This window comes from Protobothrops mucrosquamatus, unplaced genomic scaffold (genome assembly GCF_001527695.2).
Source record: "Protobothrops mucrosquamatus isolate PMUCROS unplaced genomic scaffold, P.Mucros_1.0 scaffold6588, whole genome shotgun sequence".
In the NCBI taxonomy this organism is placed as follows: Eukaryota; Metazoa; Chordata; class Lepidosauria; order Squamata; family Viperidae; genus Protobothrops; species Protobothrops mucrosquamatus.
In genome coordinates this window covers 1-21249 of record NW_015392411.1, presented here as the reverse complement: position 1 = coordinate 21249, position 21249 = coordinate 1, and the positions used below count along the sequence as shown (strand labels likewise).

The window sequence follows — 21249 nt, the reverse complement described above, 5'->3', positions numbered from 1 at the left end:
TTCAACTTACAGCAGTTTGTTTAGTGTCCGTTTAAAGTTACAATGACACTAAAAAAAATTGACTTATGGCCATTTTTCACACGACCATTGCGGCATCGCCATGGTCACATGATCAAAATTCAGATACCTGGCAACAAACTCATATTTATGACGGTTGTAGTTTCCTGGGGGGGGGGGTGTCATGTGATCACCTTTTGCTACCTTCCGATAAGGAAAGTCAATGGGGAAGCCAGATTCACTTAACAACCATGTTACTAATTTAACAAGTGCAGTGATTCACTTAACAACTGTGGCAAGAAAGATCGTAAAATGGGGCCAAATTCACTTAAAAATTTCTCACTTAGCAACAAAAAGTTTGGGCTCCATTGTGGTTGTAAGTCAAGGACTGCCTGTATTAATAGTAAAACAGATTTCTGTTCAGAAGCCTCCTCAAACGATTGCTGTAGTCCTTCAATCCTTACTTCCCTAAAAATAAGGATCCTTCTAAATGAGGATTTTACAGTGAAACCATCTTAATCCTCTCACAGAATGTTGCAGAGGGCAAAATCTGGACTGTGTTATCTCCTGTTTGGAATGCTTCTGTATGTATCCCCTACTTCTTCCTTTTAAACCTTACTATGGAGCTGTTCATGAGGTAATTATCTAAGTGAGCTTCAAGCCTGAATAAGGGTTTGAATCTAAGGTCTCAGTCTGACTTCCTAACCAATACATCACAATGTCTTTCTCTCCCTGACACTGTCACTGACTAAGTATCCTTTCAGACAGACGCTTAGGTGGACTGATCTTGAGCTGATTGCAGAATAAATCAGAAATACTATTACGAATACTTCATCACATAAATGCTTTCGCCCTACACGCGTATAATAACAAACTGTCTCTCTTGCAGATCTGGATCCTTCAAAAGAAGCAGTGCTAATTTTCGGCCCACCTTGCCAGATGTTCCTTTGACTGTGTTCAGCCTCTGACAAACTATGTTCAATCCGATGAACCCACCAGTTAACAGCTACATGGAACACTGCTACCTTCGGCCTCTCCATGGGCAAGGGCAACCTAGTGCCATGGTAGAAGGTCAGTGTGACTGAAAGAGCCTGACTTCGGAGAGTGCCTATAACATCCTATTTCAGAGGGATTTCCAGATTTCTTAAGGGCTCTTTCCATGTCAGTTTGCCTTAAGAGTCTTTGCAAGCTTGCTGTGGAAACCTATTTGCAGAGCTTTTGTGGTGAGGTTCACTTCAAGTTGGATGCTAACCAAATCTATAGACTTCCTTAATGCTTTATAAGCCTAAAGTAGTGCTATGTGTCCCAGCATATACCAGATATATCTCACTGAGGGTAGCCTGACAAGAAAGAACTTATATTAGAGGTAATTTAGATCTTGCTGATGGTGATGTTGTGGCTGTGGAAAGAGATTGCAAGAGTTTGTTTGTGCCATGGTTAGAAGCAAGTGCAAAAGACCGCGTCATAATTTTTGTTTTTAGCAGGTGGATGTTACTGTTCGTGCAAGACAAAATGTCATCCTACACATAAGGAAGGGGGTATCAGAAGTAGGGGGGGAAACTTTTAGGAAAATAAACCTCAGAGATAATTCCTCTATCCTCAACTCCATACCAAAAACAGCCTAGTGAGGATTAAGGAAACTCAATTGCCCCTTCTGGATTATAAAGGAAGATAGAGCTGTGGGGTAAGGAAATATAGAACTGGAGAAGTAAAATGAAATGGAACAAAATTACATTCTATATTGCAACAGTTTGTGGTGCATCTGGCTTGTTAATTATAATAGCTAAATGGGATTGCTATGTTCAGAAGTAGAGGAAAAGGCCAATTTTATGCCTCATTTGTAAATTCCTAAATGCATTTATCCTGATGGAAATAGATTTGCAAACTAAATGGTCTTTGGTTTTAAGTAGCAGACCATTTCTGTGATGTCTCAGTTTCCATGCTTCTATCTACTTGGCTCACCCTTGTATCTCTTTTCCTCCATATCTATGGCTTGCTTTGTTTTGCCTCCCCTTCATAGGCATCAGTGATTTACCATACTATCACCAAACCAACTCAGTGGGGAATCACCACACCTACGGATTGGTACCTGGAGGTGAACATCCTTCTCATACTGGTGGTAAGTTTTTTAGGGGACTGTGGAAAATGGGAATCTTCAGCGGACATAGATTATGAAACGATCAGCCAAGGATATTATATCCTCTTCCTCTCCCCAACAATAATGATTCTATCTAAGGCACCCCTTTCGGTCCAGTCCATTTAATTTCCATATTGATGTGGGAGGTGAGTTTCCTAGCAGATGAACTGCTACCTTCTTGGCCTTTACCGTTTCTGGGATGCCTCTAAAATGCCCCCTTGACACCCTGCATAAAGGACGAGGTCTCTCCAATATAACTCCTCTTTGAAGAATTTTCTGTAGGCACCTTGGAGAAGGCAGGGAGTGTGATTTCTACTTACTGTTATTTCTTTTGCACAAGGACTCCCAGGTCGCCCAGTTTTGTGCTACAATCTGTACTATACGTTGCACTATCAATTAAGTTTGGGCATTCATTTAATCATCATTCTTTATAATACTATTTTTATTATTGTTTTATTATATATATGTTCTTATTTATTTTTAGATCCTATGATACTCACTGTTTTTCTGCTGCATGTGTAGGTGTATGTAACAATTCTGCTATTAGTTATTTTACCATACCTGGCCCTATGACTGTAATAAATTCATTGGATTGAACTCAGTCAGTACTCCTTCAGATTTTGGACCAAGGATTCAAAAGTTTTTCCTCAGAAGGCTTCACAATGCTTTGGAGACTGAAATCGAGAACAGGGGCCTTCTAAACGCCACAGCTTCCATCAGCTACTGCCAAGGATGGGAGCTATAATCCTGGCACATCCAAAGAGTTTTAGGTTTCCCATCCCATCTCAGGAAACGAGACATACGGAGAAATGCATTTTCATATTTATTCATGTTTTTTTCTTATTTGTTTGTCAGCTTTATATCTTACCTTTCTTTCAGGAGCTCAAGGAAACATACAGATAGTTCTCGACTTACAATCATTTGTTTAGTAATCATTCAAAGTTACAACAGCACCGAAAAAGTGACATGTAATCGGTTTTCTCACTTACGTTTATTGCCTCAGTCCCATGATCATGTGATCAAAATTCAGATGGTTGACCATAGGCTTGGATTTATGACAGTTGCCCTGTCCCAGGATCACGTGATCATCACTTGTAATCTTCCCAGCTGGCTTCTGACAAGCAAACTCAATAAGGGAAGCCAGCATGACCGCATGATTCACTTAGCAACTGAAGCGATTCTCTTAACCACTGTGGCAAAAACGGTCATAAAATGGGATATAACTCACCTAACAGCTGTCTTCCTTAGCAACAGAAATGTTGGGCTCCTCTGTGGTCATAAGCCAAGGAATATTTATACATCCTTCTGCCTCTTCAAGGGCATTCTTGTTGCTAGGTTGGGCTGAGAGAGAGAGAAACCCAAAATTCCTTAGGGAGCTTCCATGGCTGGAGATAAGCTTGAACCTAGATCTCTTTAGTCCAGGGGTAGGCAACTGTGGCTCTTTTATGACTTGTGGACTTCAACTCCCAGAATTCCTAAGCCAGCATGGCTGGCTCAAGAATTCTGGGAGTTGAAGTCCATGAGTCATAAAAGAGCCAAGGTTGCCTACCCCTGCTTTAGTCCTACACCAACCCTTTAACCACTACATCACATTGGTGCAATCATGATTTAAGTCTTGGGATCACATATCCGAATCTCTCTTCCCAAATAGAATCAGTTATTCTTTCTTGGCAAAATTATATCCCTGGGATCTAGCTCATGCTTAGCGGCCTGAAGGGCAGAGGGCCAATTCTTGGCCTTTCCAATAAAGATTAGGAGAGAATCCTGCTTGAAACTAGAGACGACCATTGTCAATTCATACTAACAGTCCTGGGGTAGATGGTCTCATTGGCGTTTCCTTTGTTCTTCCTCTGTTTCCCCAGGTAGCCGTTTTTCTACACCCCGGAGCACAGCAAAGCTGACCAAAAAGCGGGCCCTGTCCATCTCGCCACTCTCAGATGCCAGCATTGATCTGCAAACTGTCATTCGCACCTCTCCCAATTCTCTGGTGGCTTACATCAACTCTCGCTGTGCTTCAGTTGGGGGTTCCTATGGGCACCTCTCCATTGGTGCTGTCAGGTAGACATGTTATTCAGGTAGACAGCCTTCAGGGACTGCAACACCAATTGCTGACTTGTATAGGAAGTCAAAGCCCTCTTAGTTTAATATAGAACTTACACTTATTATGCAGAAAGATTCACGTCTTCCCAAAGTGACACCAACTAGGTGCCCTACTAGAGCCACTCTGAAGCAGAATCAAGCCAAGATGGATCATTTGACCTATGTTGAAAACCCCATCCCAGACCCAAAAATCATTACATGGAGAAAGTTTCCACAGAAATGGGCAAGCAGCTAGGACTGACCAAGGTCAATTTCTCAACCCTTTAGACTGGACTGAGTTTCTAATCCATGTTTTCAAAACGATGGCTATGGTGTGTGTGGGGGGGGAAAACTATCATTGCTGTCCAGTAGGCAGACAGGCATAGTAAATAAGAGACAAAGAAAGAACGAAGAAGACAGAGTATATGTAAATTATAATGACTGTATCATAAGATTGCTTCTTAAAGAAGACTAAAAACACTGAAAAAACAAAACCATAAATAATAAAAACCAGAAGAGCAGCAGAAATATAATCAGAGGATAAGTCTGCTGAGTGTGAGATAAATTAGATGGAAACAAAAACGCTTAGAAAAAAATAATATAGACACAAAAAAATTTTTTGTCATACACTAGCAAAATTTGTTAATAGCTCTAAGGCTTATGATGAGAAGAACTGGAAATTTATGTTGCTTTAAAGAAGAAAAAGGCCCATAATAATAGCAATACTACTTAGACTGATAGACTGCTTCATAGTGCTTTACAGCCCAACAATCTGGATGTTCATTTTACCAAACTCAAAAGGATGGAGGGCTGGGTCAACCTTGCGCATTCTAACCACTGCACCTCCCCAGCGCAGAGTCCCAGGAAGTTACTTCCCCCTCCCCAACACACACAACACATTCATCCTTTTAATTGCACTGCTTGTTACAAGCTTCTAAAACTTGGCAAATGAATTCTTGTGAGGCAAGTTCTCATGCTTTTTCTCATCCCTACAGCCCTTCACTTGGGTTCCAGAAACCTCAAGGCATGTCCTTTGGCCACAACCCCACAACAGTCCCCTGTGGGCCTCATGAACACGTGACTGGCCGGCCGGGGGTGATGCACCATATGCCACCCCCTCGTGGGATGCTGAAGCACTGCCAGGTAAGAGGGTGCCCATCCAGCCCTTTGCAACCTGTCACCCTAAAACAGGCAGATATCTTATGCCCCGAAGACAGTAACATCTAACTTGTTTTGCGGAATACCGAGACCTTCAGAGAAGAGACAGAGGACAAAAAAACCTGCCATTACCAATACTTAAATTCCTAGGGATGCCCTATGACCCTTGGTAGGCTTAGAAAGATCTGCTGAATGAGTTTGGGAGAGGAAGATGGGGGGCTGAGGAGACTAGGGGGACAGTGTTCGGGGCTGGGGATATAGTTGGAGGGGGTGCCATCACCTGGAGCTCTCGCCGTCTCTCTCCCACAGCTGAAGTCAGAGTCCAGCCTGGGCAGCCCGCTGGATGCCCTGAGCACCAAGTGCCTGGAGGAGTGCTCGGAGGGTGACATTTCCAGCCCTGCCTCTACGGGGACACAGGTAACAGCAGGCCTCAGCAACGTGCTCACAGGCCCACAGATGCACCCCCTTTCCCCACCCATAGCCTGGGGATTGGCTCATGGAGTTGAAATGGAGGAAGAGAATGCCCAGAGACAGATATCTCTCTCTCTCTCTCTCTCTCTCTCTCTCTCTCTCTCTCTCTCTCTCTCTCTCTCTCTCTCTCTCTCTCTCTCTCTCTCTCTCTCTCTCTCTTCTCTCTCTCTCTCAGAGACAGTGTTACAACTGTGTTAGTTTGATATTTTTCCCCTGAACATCCATAGCTCACAGATGGCTAGATTAATCACAGTAGGGTTATTGTACATCAGTGCTGTTTTTACTTGTTTAATAGTGGAGAGACGAGCCACTCTGCACATGAGAAAAGGCTACATGTGCACCAAAATTACAAAGCACAGCCTTCCTTATAGCACTTAGCATTTAGCATTTAGCACTTAGACTTATATACCGCTTCACAGTGCTTTACAGCCCTCTCTGAGCAGTTTACAGAGTCAGCCTACTGTCCCCAACAATCTGGGTTCTCATTTTACTGACCTCGGAAGGATGGAAAGGCTGAGTCAACCTTGAGCCGGTCAGGATCGAACTGCTGGCAGCCAACGGTCAGCAGAATTAGCCTGCAGTACTGCATTCTAACCACTGCACCACCACAGGAGTTTGGGGAAATTTCTAATGTTTGGGATTCTTTTATGTGTCAATAAGAAAGTCAAAAACATTACAAATAAAAACATAATGTGTGAAGGAGAGCAACAGTTCTACATGTGCAGATCATCCAGAGGAAGTGCCCCATAGGAAAAAAAATCCCACCAGAAGTATCCATAAGGGTTTCAGTAGTTGGTCAACTCTTGCTCTGGTTGGGGCATCTGTATCAGTGGTGCAGTTGCCCTCAGAGACAGCTAGCAGAAGACATCCTGCAGTGACTGTTGCTATACTGTTATTTAGGACTGTAGTTAAATCAGCAGTGGCATGGCGAGAGATCAGTTCCTTAATCCAACTGTAAAAGAAACCCCATCCATGCAAGTGAGTTACGTTTTCACCCCGTTTATTCATTAATTGCGCTCATTGGCACCTCCTTAAATCAAGCACATCTTTTCCTGGGATTACCTGGTGCCGAGACACAAGGTGCCAAGATTCGGCTTCCTTAAGAGCTTGCTGTCACGTGCAACAGGCATGCCCACACAGGTTTCGGGTTGCCTTCTTCCCTTGAAATCCAGGTCTCTGTGCAGCCCCATGAAATGCCTTAGAAGCAGCCTGATTCTGCAATTCAGCAGGCAACCATCATCTAGCCTTAGTCCCTGAGATGATCTGGACTGAATCAGAAACTTTTTACATACTAAACATGTGCTCCTCATTTGATGGCTCCTCATGCTGCCCCCAAATCCAAGCATTGTGTTCATATCAGCCATATGGCGGGTAAGAAGAGACCAAGATGATACTCAAGACCATGAAACCTTGGTTAGAGTGTAAGGTGGGAACAACTATCTGTCCTCTTTTGGTGAATTGCCGTGAAAGAAAATTTCTAGTGGATTTTCCCAGAGTATCTTTGAATGTGTATCTTACTTCCACCCCAGGACCCCTTACTAAGTGTGCTTGATCCACGAGATGATTTGGAGAAGGAAGATGGGAAGGTGGAAGCTGAAGCAGTATATGAGACCAATTGCCACTGGGAAGGATGCACCAAAGAGTTTGACACTCAGGAACAGCTGGTGCATGTGAGTTGACACAGTAACAAGTTTAAGTAAACTGGAAAAGCCCCTGTCCCGATATTCTACTCAAAATACATCTCAGAAAGAGGCCTGTTTTACCATTACATAATTTTCTGGCAAGAAGCAGGATGGGCACAGTGGTACCATCAAACTTAGTACTCAATGCCTTTTGATGCGAAAATTTTGCCCCGGTGCTCATTGTTTGGTACTCAATGCACAAGCTAGAACTTGTTGTTGTTGGCTGCCTTATGATTCACTGCATTATTCCTCATGGGAAAAAATTGTTTGGTACTCATCATTTTGGATACTCCTTGCACCTCCTGGAACCAATTAACAATGAGTATTGAGGTACCATTGTATTAACAATCAGTAATAATAGGGAATTCTGTTGGCAGTCCCGGCCTTCATATGGTTGTGACTATTGCAACATTTGTTTGCCTAAGAAAGTGACACCAAAGTGGGTCTCCTGGATCTGCAGCATAGGGCTAAATGGTTTTAGCTGGGGAATTATGATGAAGGCATTAAGGATATTCACAAAATTATAGTACGCTTAGTACACCAATTTATGTTTACAGTGTGAGTTGGCCTTGTGTTAGGTTCTTCATCTCTGAATAGAGGTTAAGTTCATTTAAGTTAAGAGATAGTTAGAGATCGTAAAGACCTTTCATCTGATATGTGTGAAAAACTGTCACTTCTTTCTAGCTGCTAAGAATGCTATTTTTGTTAATATATAAAATCATACATGTTTGTCACATCTGCGCTCTTTATTTCCATTAAGACTTGGATGCAATCATGCCATTTTTCCCTCACAACAGTCCTACAAAATAGGCTAGATTAAGAAATATTTTACTTTCCCAAGGAGCTTCGTGGCTGAGCAGACCAACATTATGAGCCAGAAAGATGTCATGTCTAATATCATTTAAAAGCCAGACTTTTATTTTTTTATTAATTACCTTTCCTATAGTTCTGTAAGCAACATACCACAATGCAGCCAACAAGCCAAAAAGACAAAACAAAGAAATATTGTAAAATATCAAAACAAACATCCAGTACATTAACCCAGGAAGGGTGAATATATTACAGTAAAAGGAGTCGACCATAAGAATCATAGTGATATGTGTAACAAACGCTACTGAAATATTGTAGTATATGTGTATAAAGCATTTGCAGTCCTATCTACAGCGGATGGAATCCGAAACAACTTTTCCTGTTTCTCCTGAGGTCGGGTGAATTCTGAAGTAGTTGCTGCCTTTTAATTCTGGTCTCTGAGCTTCTTTTTCTCTCTGACATTGCAGCATATTAACAACGAGCATATCCACGGAGAGAAGAAGGAATTTGTGTGCCACTGGCACGACTGCTCACGGGAACAACGACCCTTCAAAGCTCAGTACATGCTGGTCGTCCACATGAGGCGCCATACAGGAGAAAAGCCTCACAAGTGCACAGTAAGTAGGGCACAAACAGCTGGCATTTGAGCTACCTAAAAAGAGAGTCAGCGTTGTCTAGAGCAGTGATGGCAAACCTTTTAGAGACCAAGTACCCCAAAACTCGCCCCGCCCCCACTCCACCCCCTGCCGCACCCCCGCTCTGCCCCCCATCCCCCACCTCGCCTGCCTACAGGACCACTCACCGCCTCCAGGGCCCGCCGAAGATCGCCCAGGCACCCCAGTAGCACTACGGCGGCCACACCCTCTGCCCGCACCCTGCAGCATCAACTGCATGATGGGGTGTGAGGACAGAGTCTTGTCTATGCTGCCTGGCTGCCATATCCTTGGCTGCACTGCTCCGTGTGGGCCATGCTCGGGGGTGACTCTCCTTCAGGGGGGCTGCTGGAGAGGAGGGAGTCATGGGGAGAGGCAAGGCTGGGGCAATGGCACATGTGCCCACAGAGAGGGCTCCGAGTGCCACCTCTGGCACCCATGCCATAGATTTGCCACCACTGGTCTAGAGCCATGGGCATTGCAACAAGGGCAAGGGAGGCAGGCAGCCAATGTGCCTCATGCTGTCATGACACAAATGCCACAATCTTTTGTATTTGCATCAGGCATCAGGATAGGAATAGTAATAGTAATAAAGTTGGAAGGGACCTTGGAAGTCTTCTAGTCCAACCCCTTGCTCAGGCAGGAAACCCTATACCATTTCAGACAAATGGCTGTCCAGTCTCTTCTTTAAAACTTTCAGTGTTGGAGCATTCACTGCTTCTGGAGGCAAGTTGTTCTACTGGTTAATTGTTCTAACTGTCAGGAAGTTTCTCCTTAGTTCTAGGTTGCTTCTCTCCTTGCTTAGTTTCCACCCTTTGCTTCTTGTCCTGCCCTCAGGCACTTTGGAGAATAGCTTGACTCCCTCTTCTTTGGGGCAGCCCTTGAGATATTGGAACACTGCTATCATGTCCCCCCTCATCCTTCTCTTCATTTGACATACCCAATTCCAGCAATCGTTCCTTATATATTTTAGCCTCCAATCCCCTGATCATCTTTAATGTTCTTCTCTGCACTCTTTCTAGATTCTTAATATCTTTTACATCGTGGTGACCAAAACTGGATGCAGTATTCCAAATGTGGCCTTACCAAGGCATTGTAAAGTGGTATTAACACTTCATGTGATCTTGATTCTGTCCCTCTGTTAATGCAGCCTAGCACTGTGTTGGCTTTTTTGGCAGCTGCAGCACACTGCTGGCTCATATTTAAGTGATTGTCCACTAGGACTCCAAGATCCCTCTCACAGTTGCTACTATTGAGCAAGGTACCCCCTATACTATACCTGTACATTTGGTTTTCCTTGCCTAAATGTAGAACCTTACTTTTTTCACCATTGAATTTCATTTTGTTAGATAGCGCCCAATGATCAAGTCTGTCAAGATCCTTCTGTATCTTAAGCATATCTTCTGGAGTGTTGGCTATTCCTGCCAGCTTATTGTCATCTGCAGATTTGATGAGTTCCCCTCTATCCCTTCATCCAAATCATTGATGAAGATGTTGAAGAGCACTGGGCCCAGAACAGAGCTCTGGGGCACCCCACTACACACTTCCCTCCATGTAGATGCAGTTCCATTGAGGACCACACACTGAGTACAGCTGGTCACTCAGCTACAAATCCATCTGGTGGTGATGCTGTCTAACCCACATTTTTCTATCAAGTAGTAGGTTGTGGTCTACTTTATCAAATGCCTTACTGAAGTTCAAGAAAATTATATCCACAGCATTCCTCTGATCCACTAATTTTGTCACTTGGTTAAAGAATGCAATAAGATTTGTCTGACATGATCTGTTTTTGACAAACCCGTGTTGGCTTTTAGTAATGACTTTGTTTGCCTCTAGGTGTTTGCTGATTCGTTGCTTGATTATCTTTTCCAAGATCTTCCCAGGTATTGCGGTCAGGCTGATAGGTCTGTAGTTTCCTGGATCCATTTTTTTTCCTTTTTTGAGGATGAGAACTACATCATCTCTTTTTTCTAGTCCTCTGGTAGTTCCCTAGTGCTCCAGGATCTTTGAAAAATATAGTTCAGTGGTTCTGAGATCACATCTGCCAGTTCCTTCAGAACCGTGGAGTGTAATCCATCTGGTCCTGGTGATTTGAAGTCATCTAGGGTGGACAGGTGCTCACTTACCATTTTCTTGCCTATCTTAACTTGTGTTTCTAATCTGATTTTTACAGTACTGTTTTTGATAGGTTCTTTGTGGCAACCCCTGAGATATTGGAACACTGCTATCATGTCACCCCTAGTCCTTCTTTTCTCTAGACTAGCCATACCCAATTGCATTAGATTAGATTAGAGCATTTCCGCATAATATTGTTTCTCCACCACAATCCCTCAATTCATGAACCTCTTTATTTTTTGCCAGCCTCAGAATACTAACATGAGCCATGGTGGCACAGTGGTTAAACTGCAGTACTGCAGGCTACTTCTGCTGACTGCTGATTGCCAGCAGTTTGGCAGTTCGAGTCTCACTGGCTCAAGGTTGACTCAGCCTTCCATCCTTCCGAGGTTGGTAAAATGAGGACCCAGATTGTTGGGGGGCAATATGCTGATACTGTAAACCGCTTAGAGAGGGCTGTAAAGCACTGTGAAGTGATATATAAGTCTAAGTGCTATGAGCCAAACAGTGCTTCCATCATCCAACCAAAGCAGAGTCCTACATTGATAAGTCAATCAGTGCCACAATCGCTAATCTATTGCAATTCCTGAAGAAACAAAAAAACCCTAAAAAAATTAAATACAAACCCCAAGCCCACTGCTCTCCAGTGTTTTCAGTGCATGAAATATACGTTTGGCTCTTTTGCAAAAACAAAACAAAACACAAACACCATCAAGACATGATTCTTCCTGAGGAAGAGTTCTTCTTGAAAGTTGCGGTGTTAACATAACACCGTAATTTTGCAGCCAGGTGCTTTTTCCACCCACTGGAACTCTAACTGGAGGTGGCGTTGTAGAACCTTTATCTGTAGGATGTGTGCAGGATTATAATTGACTTCACTGATAAAGTTGACCGTGAAATCTACCAGGACAGTCAGAATCGGGAGGCAGATTAAGACAAGAATTTCAGCACAGGAGGAAATATTTTAACCCGACTAAACTAAAGTGGGATTTGAGGGAAATTCTTCTTGCTTTCTCTACAGTTTGAAGGCTGCAATAAGGCCTACTCACGGCTGGAGAACCTCAAGACCCACTTGCGCTCCCATACTGGTGAGAAGCCTTATGTCTGCGAGCACGAAGGCTGCAATAAAGCTTTCTCTAATGCTTCTGACAGGGCCAAGCATCAGAACCGGACACATTCCAACGAGGTATGGACAACTGCTTGAGGTAAGCCTTGACTTTAGGGCTTGATGTAGGTGGGCTGCAAAAAAAGAAGGCTCACACCTTGGTATTGGGTGTATATTACCTTGCCATACCAAAAAAAAAAAAAAAAAGATGAAGAAGCATTCTGTGCCCTGAAGATATCTGTACCCTAATGGCCTGTCTGTCTTCTGTCAGAAACCCTATGTCTGTAAGATCCCCGGCTGTACCAAACGCTACACCGATCCCAGCTCCCTGCGGAAGCATGTCAAGACCGTGCATGGGCCAGATGCTCATGTCACCAAGAAGCACCGTGGAGACACTGTAGCCACCAGTCGGACTCTGCCTCTCCATGGTGACATGAAGCAAGAGAAAGATAGTGAGGTCAGGAAGGAAGAGGGCAAACTCATGGTACCTGATTCTAATTTGGTGAGCAGCATGGGGCGGAAACGGAGAGAAGGGTGGGAGAAGAGGACATTGGACTGCAAGGGGTGTTTGATGGGCAGGCTGGGCAGATACCGAGATCGGGTTTAGGGACAGACTTTCTTGAATTCAGGGAACACACTAAAGGACAATTCCCACATCACTGACTCTCTTAGTATGTATCTTGCAGCAAAAGCAAAGATGTGTGAAATGTTCTTTAATAAACATATGGAAAGCAGATCTGGAGACAAGAAAGGGAAATCAAAGTGCTTTGTTTTCCACTTCTGAACTGTGTATGCGTAGAAATTGGTACTGTATGTTTGCGTCATCCCAAGAATCTTTTTTGATTTGCATTAAATAAAAACGCAGGTTAGTCTTCGTCGTTATAAAGGGGGAAGGGGCTTAAAAGCAGACCTTATGCCACTTCAACAGTCAGAGAAATTTAAAGCAGATTTTTTTTTTAAATCGGGGTGTAACAATTGAGACTTGTTGCAATGTGGCCATCACCTACAGTTAATGGAAGCAGAAATTCATGGTGCGAAACATTCACACGCACGCCCAAAAGTTGCACAGTTCACCAATTTTAATTTTTCTATCTGCAGAATTCAAAATCATTTTGCTATGGAATTTTTAGCTACATTTGTGGCAGTTTTAGTGCAAATATAACTCCCTGGGCCTAAGTGTGTCCATGTGGCCCTTGTCATACGTGCACTTATCTTCAAAGAGAGGAGAGAAAAAAATTGGTTTTAAACTGCAGAATAAGATCATTTTAAAGCTTAGCTTCAAGATCAAACAATAAGCAATGCTGAAACCGGTAGCCGTCTTATGTATTCAGTAGCAGCTGTCCATCAAGGCTGACAGTGAGCCTCCTTCTTCACAACACTTTGGCTTACTGCCCAAGGCACGCCTTAAAAAGGAATGTGAAATAGTTAGCACAGAAAGCAAACTTGAGCTGAAACCGTCACATCAATACGATGCTTCTGTATTTCTACCTCCACCCAGAAGCCGCAGCCCAGCCCTGGGGGTCAGTCGTCCTGCAGCAGCGAACACTCCCCCTTGGGCAGCGCTAATAATAATGACAGCGGCGTGGAGATGAACGCGAATGCAGGGGGCAGCTTAGAGGACTTGTCAGCATTGGAGGAACCGTCTGAGCCCATGGGAACCTCTGGGCTCTCAGCACTGCACAAGTTGGAGAACCTGCGCATCGACAAACTCAAGCAGCTGCGCAAGCCCCTCTCGATGAAGGGGGTCAAGCTTCCTTCCATCCCCGGGGCAGGTAAGCAGGGAAAGCTTCTACAGCCCCTATTTTCAGCCACGGGAAGGCAATGAAATGAACTTGCATCATCACCAACATGGCTATTCGAGAAGGCCGCTGGGGGAGCTGGAATTGCTTTTTTGAGGCGTTTTTAGGAGGGAAGCGAAAACTCTCTTCCAACCGCTGTCTTGAAGCACAGTCTTCTTCCTTTCATGGCGCTCCAACTATCGTCCCTACATTTGCTGCCTCCTTCTCCCCCCTCCTTTTTGTTAGTAGAAATCACTTGGAATGAGTAAACCAGTGATGGTGAACCTTTTAGAGACCGAGTGCCCAAACTGCAACCCAAAACCCACTTATGCATCGTCGGGTGCCGGGTGGGTGTGGCCCATTGGGTGGGCGTGGCTGCAGTGGTAACAGCAGACTGGGTGGGACTAAAAAGTTTAATCAATCAATTCCAACTTTGCAAGATCTTTTTTTTCCCCGCGAGAAATTGATTGATTGAAACTTTTTTGTTTTTTGCACATGATGGTGGAGGCCTAAAGCAAAAAGGTTTTATAAAACCCAGCTGAAGGCCTAAGACTGGGGCGACGGCGGGCGTGCCCACAGAGATGGCTCTGAGTGCCGCCTCTGGCACCCGTGCCATAGGTTCGCCACCACTGGAGTAAACCTTACAGGAGAGGCTGAATCTGTTAATTTGCGTTGATTTATTTCATTGCCTCCCAACCAGAGAAGAGATGCTTTGTGTGGTCCAATCCCCTAAAACAGTTGAGCAGGTGTTCAGAGCCAAGAACTGATGCTGAGCAGGCTTTGGATGAGTTTGAAGCTGGCGAAGTCTTAACGCAGTGGGGAGGAGAGAGGGAGGGAGGTTATCCAGTCGGCTTATTGATACAGCTTTTGAGTTTATTTTCAAAACCATGAAATACGGTAGGTGCTCTGCATTCTCTGTCCTTTTAATGGTCTGCTTTGACTTCTTGCAGGTCCAGGAAGAGAGATGCCTGGCATGTGTGGGGGCCCCTCTGCAGCGGCTTCTCACCGGCGTGTTATGGAGCTCTCATCCAGTGACCTGCCTTCCCTAACTGTGGCAGGAGACCGGCGAGGTAGCACTACCAGCACTGTCAGTTCGGCCTATACCGTCAGTCGTCGCTCTTCCATGGTATCACCCTATCTGCCAGCTGGGAGTGCCCCCAATGGATTAGGCCTCCCGGACATGTACGACCCCATATCCCCCGATGCCTCAAGACGCTCTAGTGAGGCCAGTCATTGCGGAGGACTTCCAGGGCTGGGCAACCTCACCCCAGCCCAACAGTACCGCCTCAAGGCCAAATATGCTGCAGCAACTGGTGGGCCACCTCCTACTCCTCTCCCCCATATGGACAGAGCTGCTCAGTCCAATCTCGTAGGGGATTATTCTAGCTCATGCTTGCCTCCTTTTGTGCATGAGCACAGCACGAATGATTACCACGGTTACGGCAGCACTGGCATTCTCCATCCTCACCTGAGCCACAGCGGCCGGCGAGCCAGCGACCCCATGCAGGCAGTGGCGGAGGCCCATCCTGTCCCACGAGTGCAAAGGTTTAAAAGCCTCAGCAACATGGGCCCAGCAAGTGGAGGTAGAGCCGGTGGACAAGTGACGGGGAGTACTGAGGCCAACCTTCCCCACCATCTCTTCTCCCCACGGCCACCAAGCATCAGCGAGAATGTTTTTTTGGAAGCTGCCGCTATGGAGAGCACCATCCCGGCTGGGGAGCCAGAAGTGCTGGAGATGGAACCTTATCTCACCTACCAGGAGCGGAACTATCCATACCAAGCGACGACCATGGAGCTGCAGAGCAATCTAGCTCATCGAGGCACCTTGAAGCTGGTGGGTGACTTGCAGATAAGCCCAGTGAACCATGAGCAGCTGGAAGGTAGTTTTGATCAGCCGGATTACATCCAGTCTCAGTGCCAGATGAATGTTGCTTTCCACACTGCACGGCAGTGGGACAGCAATAGCTCAGGGGTAAATCCTGCATCACTCCCTGGCATGGGGCAGTGCCACTCCGCCCAGTATCCAATCCCTGATGCTAAGCCTATGGGAGCAGAGCCTGCCAATCATGGCCAACAGGCAACATTCCAGTTTGGTCAGGCACATATTAAAGCCGAGCAACAGTTCCAACCAGCCACTGCTGCTCTTGCCTCCTGCCAAACCATGAAGCAGGTGTTATACAACCAGGCTCAACCAGTCTGTGGAGATGGTGGATACCAGCCCGAAAGCCAGCCGGGCTCTTGCTATGGCATGGGGCAGCCCCCAAGCAGGAGATCCCAGACCCCGATGTTGCAAGTCAAGGAGATGATGGTACGGAGTTATGTGCAATCGCAGCAAGCACTGATGTGGGGGGAGCAGCCGGTCAGCAATATAATGGATGGCACAGAGAATGGGCCCAGCCAACAACAACAACCTTACCCTGATGTAAAGTATCCAAGCTACCCTGCCAGGCCATCACAAGCTATGGAAAACAAAGCACTTTCAAGCCCCAACAGCCAGTGTTACAATCCAAGGATGGTCCCTCATCCACCTGGTGGACCAAAGCCACCGAATCGACAAAGCAATTTGAGCTATCAAGCTAGCCCTTCTTATGAAACCCCCAGTGATGGTGGCCCCCACCATATGATGCGCTTACCCCCTCTCCATGGTCCTGAAGAAACAGGTTTTTCCGTCCCAATGCACATGCCGCTAAGCAAAGCTTCTGGGCACAAGTTGATGAATACCCATCAAAGGCACCATCAGCCCCCCAGCTGTGTGGCTGAGGATCCAGGTGGACCTTATGCTTCTGGGCTGGATGCCCCTAAATCTGACTCTTTCTCTTATCTGCCAGAGGAGCAGGTGTCTAATAGTTTGGACACTCTGGACTTAGAAAACACCCATTTGGACTTCACAGCTATCCTTGATGATGCAGAGGCCCTTAGTCCTACCCCACCTGGTGGCCCAACCAACATGGCGGTGGGGGATATGAATTCCATGCTGAACTCATTGGCAGGGGAGAACCAGTTCCTTAATACCCTTTCCTAGTATGTTTAGACAAGGTCTGATGACAAAGACTGCTATTTATCAGAATCAGGCTGATACAAGAGACATGCATGCCTCTTATTGGGCTGAACTCATTGGGGAGAGAGTTGATTCTAACTAGTAACCTTCAGGTTCCTTGGTACAAAATAGCATTTGCTTTTTATCCTTATACACCCTAGACAAGCTGATCTGCTGATGGGATGGGCTGAAGGATGGGCATCTATGGGAAGGGAGGTGCGTTAATTCCAGTCCCTTAGTGAGAAAAGCAGAGCTCAGGACTACCTAGATTTTATCTATGGTCATTCATCTCTTCTTCCCACTAAATCCCCTTTCTGAAAGGAAAGCAGTATTTTTGATAAGCTTCCCAAGTGCCTCTTTTCAAGTCTTATTAACAAACTAGAATGTTACAAAGCATTTCTTGCACAGTGCCTCGGAGTTTGTTGATAGGGTACCTTAAGTCTGTTGCATATATTTATAATAGATATATTTATAAAAGTAAGCTTAGATACATGCAGTACTGCAAACATGTGTGGAATTGTCACCTGTTCATACATCTTTCCTGTAAAATACACAGAGGAGGAAAGACATCTGGAGGAGCAGTTTATTAAAACTGCCTCTGTTGCCACATGGAGTCTTTTAAACTTGGTTTTTAGAATCCTTCCAGATGCTGGAATATACATTGCACACACACACACACACCCTTAGCTGGTTTGGGCTAATGAGTCCAGCAACATCTGGAGGACGAGAATTGTCCCGTCCTTGGAAGTTGCTGAGTCTCAGATTATATCCAATACATAATATGCCACATTCAGGTCCATTCCCTCATTTCAGCTCCCAATTTGCAAAGCTAGCAAAAGTTAACTTGGCATTTCTAAGTACCACCAATTTATCTTTTGCCATAAGCTCCCACCCTGTAATTATTACCATTATAAAACCCGCCATATAATAAAAGCACAATGCTTGGAAGGTGCTGGTATTCTGTTGTCCTGCCAGAACTCTTGCCTTAAATTATTTTTGCCTGCCTAACAATTTGACACGTGCCTCTCCCCTTCCTGTTATGGCACCTGGCCACACCGCAACAAAGGTCCCCTCTGCACTATGTTGTAAATTAAAGGGCCCTTCCCCAGCCCTAGTCATGCGTATGACTTGCTCGGTTGGAATGTGGTTGAGGATGTATGGAAAATTTATGCTCATGATTCCATACAGAGAGGAGTTCCGTCTGTGTATTTTCTGAGGGCTGGGATAAAGATGTTTTAGATGTATATTTGAAAAAACTAGACGATCATGTGGGAAGCATATGTTTGCAAATGCAGTGTTCATGCAGATACATTCCTCAGGGAGCTGGATGTTGCTGTGATGCCGATTCAGTGTGAAAAGATTTGTAATGTCACATATTGGGGAACAATGGGAAAGTGGGCAAAAAGAGAAACTACAAGCTGAACCACAACTTGCCACAAGTACACTCATATCCATTGCAGAAGGCTAAATGCAAAGCTGGACAAGTTACACACACGTAAGAGTAGAATGCCAGTGGAACAAAAGAATCTTCTTGTAATTCAGATTAATTTATAAGAAAAAATAAACACCCAGCACGGAGTTTACCCAGCATACAGGTAAAATCCTCTTGATCCCAAATGAGCTAGGGCTGCTTGACACAAGCATGTGCGCCACTGGATTTCATAATATTTTTATGATTTGAACTTTAAAGTGGTACCGCAGCAATTAATTGTGTTTGAAGCCATTTCTGAGCTCTCAGTCTTAAAGCTGCAATTGCCTGATCATGTATGCAAAGCCACCACTTTTATACAATTTACCTGCCTTCGATTCTATGAAAATATCCCACCCGCTGGGCTGCCAAAAGAAGAAATTTGGCTGGAAGGGCAATCATGTTGTCATGATTGGGCCCTTAATTTGAAAACCGTGAAAGAGAAACTGAACAAATCATTACAATAAGGAAAAAACGGGATAGCGTGTTAAAGATAGCGTTTCCAGCTATACCCTGGAGAACGATCAGCCCTAAGCTTTTAAAGTCCCAATTCATCCCATCAGTCCTCTTCACGTGCACCCGCCCAGTCTCAAAAGAAACTTTGGGGAAAGCCAACTCATGCAATATTAACGGTGTTGTGAAAATGAAACTCTCCCTACTGCTCCTTCTACAAAGATCTTTTAATTGCACGTTGATAACTTCAAATCTGGAGCACTTGAAAAACACTTGAAACGCTTCCCATATGAATTAATGTTAGGTCAGATTAAGACTTATCCAGCCTATTCTCGGCTTGCAATTGCCCAAGCTACGTGAGAGCCAAGAACATAATTTTGAAGCTTAGTGTGCTCTGTCCGGAAACTTATGTTCTTGCCCGCCTGGTTTTTTTCCAAGTCCATATATATCAGTGATGGCGAACCTTTTAGAGACCCAGTGCCCAAACTGCAACCCAAAACCCACTTATTTATCACTGGGTGCCGGATGGGCGTGGCCACGGTGGTCATGGCAGACTAGGTGGGCGGGGCCAGGATGGCAGGGGCCAGTCCCTTGCCGTCTCCGGGGCATGGCACGTGTGCCCACAGAGAGGGGTCTGAGTGCCACCTCTGGCACGCGTGCCATAGGTTCGCCACCAATGATATATACTTTAAGCAGATTGGGCAAAATGAAGCATATTGAAGCAGACAGTAAGGAAGCAGAATCATAACTTTAAAAGTATTAATGGGGAATATCGTTGTCTGGTGCTTATATGCTCACCCCACCCACCCAACCCTATCAACTCTGCTTAGTTAGCCTTGGAGGTTTTAGTAATATTCCAAAAATCTGTTGAACTAAAATGACAGAGAACGACCACACACAAGCAATGGGAAAAAAATGGATATATAAACAAAAGCCAATAATACATCTGTTTTCAAGCTATTTTCAGTTCTCGTAACTGCACTGGCTGCCTCTATCCTTACATTTCTGGTGTCTATGGAGATTCTGCATTTCTGGTATCTAGGGAGATTACATTTCTAGTGTTTTGATTGTTTCCAAGTAAATTAAGGGTTCCCCTTTAAAACATCCTCAGCAGAGCACAGCAAACTATTTTGTACCAAAGCTGAACCTTGGACCGCCTGGCTCAAAACTGTCCCGTGTGTTGATGGGGGCTCTTCGGGGTTTCAGACAGGAGACCTAGATCAGATGTCAGGAGCTGAATTCACTAAGTTATGCCTCTCCTATTGAGGCAGCATCTTATGTCATAGTTCTACCCATGAACTGTCCTCATGCCCCCCCACCCACCCACCCTAGCATCTTCCTCATAGCAAAAATATAAACTCAGTCTTAAGAAACCAAAGAATATACCTTGCCTCTGTTTTAGCTTTCCTTTTGTATCTTTCTGTTATAATTTAGCCTAGAAGCCAAACCAGTGCCTGTCTCTCCCTGGTGATTATCATCTATGGGAAGGGATAACGGGAAGTATTAAAGCAGGGGAACAAATTCTGGGCATATCACGATGACATGTATTTTGATAGTTTGTATATAGTATATATGTGTGCGGATATTTTTTACCTATAAATCTTTTTTTCTCTCCCTCTCCCTCTCTTTTTTAGAGAAAAAAAGCACCAATAAAAGGTTAATAAAACATATTTCCTCAGGAACAGAAAACGAAAGCAAAGCTAATTTGTTCGTTTTTTTAAAACATAGCAAGACACTCAAGACATCAAATACATCTTCCTTTGGGTAACCAATTTCTTTTGTCCCCACACATTTCACTCTTTCCTAAGGCCATGGGAACCACCAATCCACGTGCAGTTATCACCATAATTTAAATGGAAGTAAACAAGCCAAGAAAGCAATGCGAAGAAGAGGAATGACCTATTGCTGGCAACTTACCAGACAAATTATTGCAATCTTTTCTGGGCGACGGTATAGAAGTGAGTTTATCATTGCTTTTTTCCAGAAGGGTCTTTTAAATTTTCCAATCTAGCTTACAGCTGCAGTACTTTCTAATGGGTTTCCATCCAAATCTAACCAGATCTGCTTAGCTTCTGAGCCCAGACATTACCAGAATGTAATCTTATTTGCACTATGCAATGCATTGAGTTTTTTCATTACACTGATCAGATATGAATCTGATACTTATACTGATCTGATTCGTAACCCAGTATGAGTCCTTTTCATCAAATAATTAAAATAATTTCATCTGCTGTCAACACAATCACCTGCATCTTACGTTGCTGTACGTACTAACTTTCTATTGACACAAAGACCAGCCAATCAGT

The 21249-nt window shown here is 44.5% G+C and overlaps 1 protein-coding gene across 1 annotated transcript; it reads left to right on the top strand.

Annotated features, from left to right (window-relative positions):
* The first annotated feature begins 959 nt into the window (after nt 1-959).
* On the top strand, nt 960-17007 carry GLI1 (GLI family zinc finger 1). Its single transcript, XM_029286973.1, has 11 exons — nt 960-1068; nt 2018-2116; nt 3997-4192; nt 5209-5356; nt 5681-5788; nt 7372-7512; nt 8802-8951; nt 12124-12288; nt 12479-12709; nt 13706-13979; nt 14936-17007. The coding sequence occupies exons 1-11, from the start codon at nt 972-974 to the stop codon at nt 17005-17007; spliced, it is 3681 nt and encodes a 1226-aa protein (XP_029142806.1). The 5' UTR covers nt 960-971.
* Nucleotides 17008-21249: the final 4242 nt, after the last annotated feature.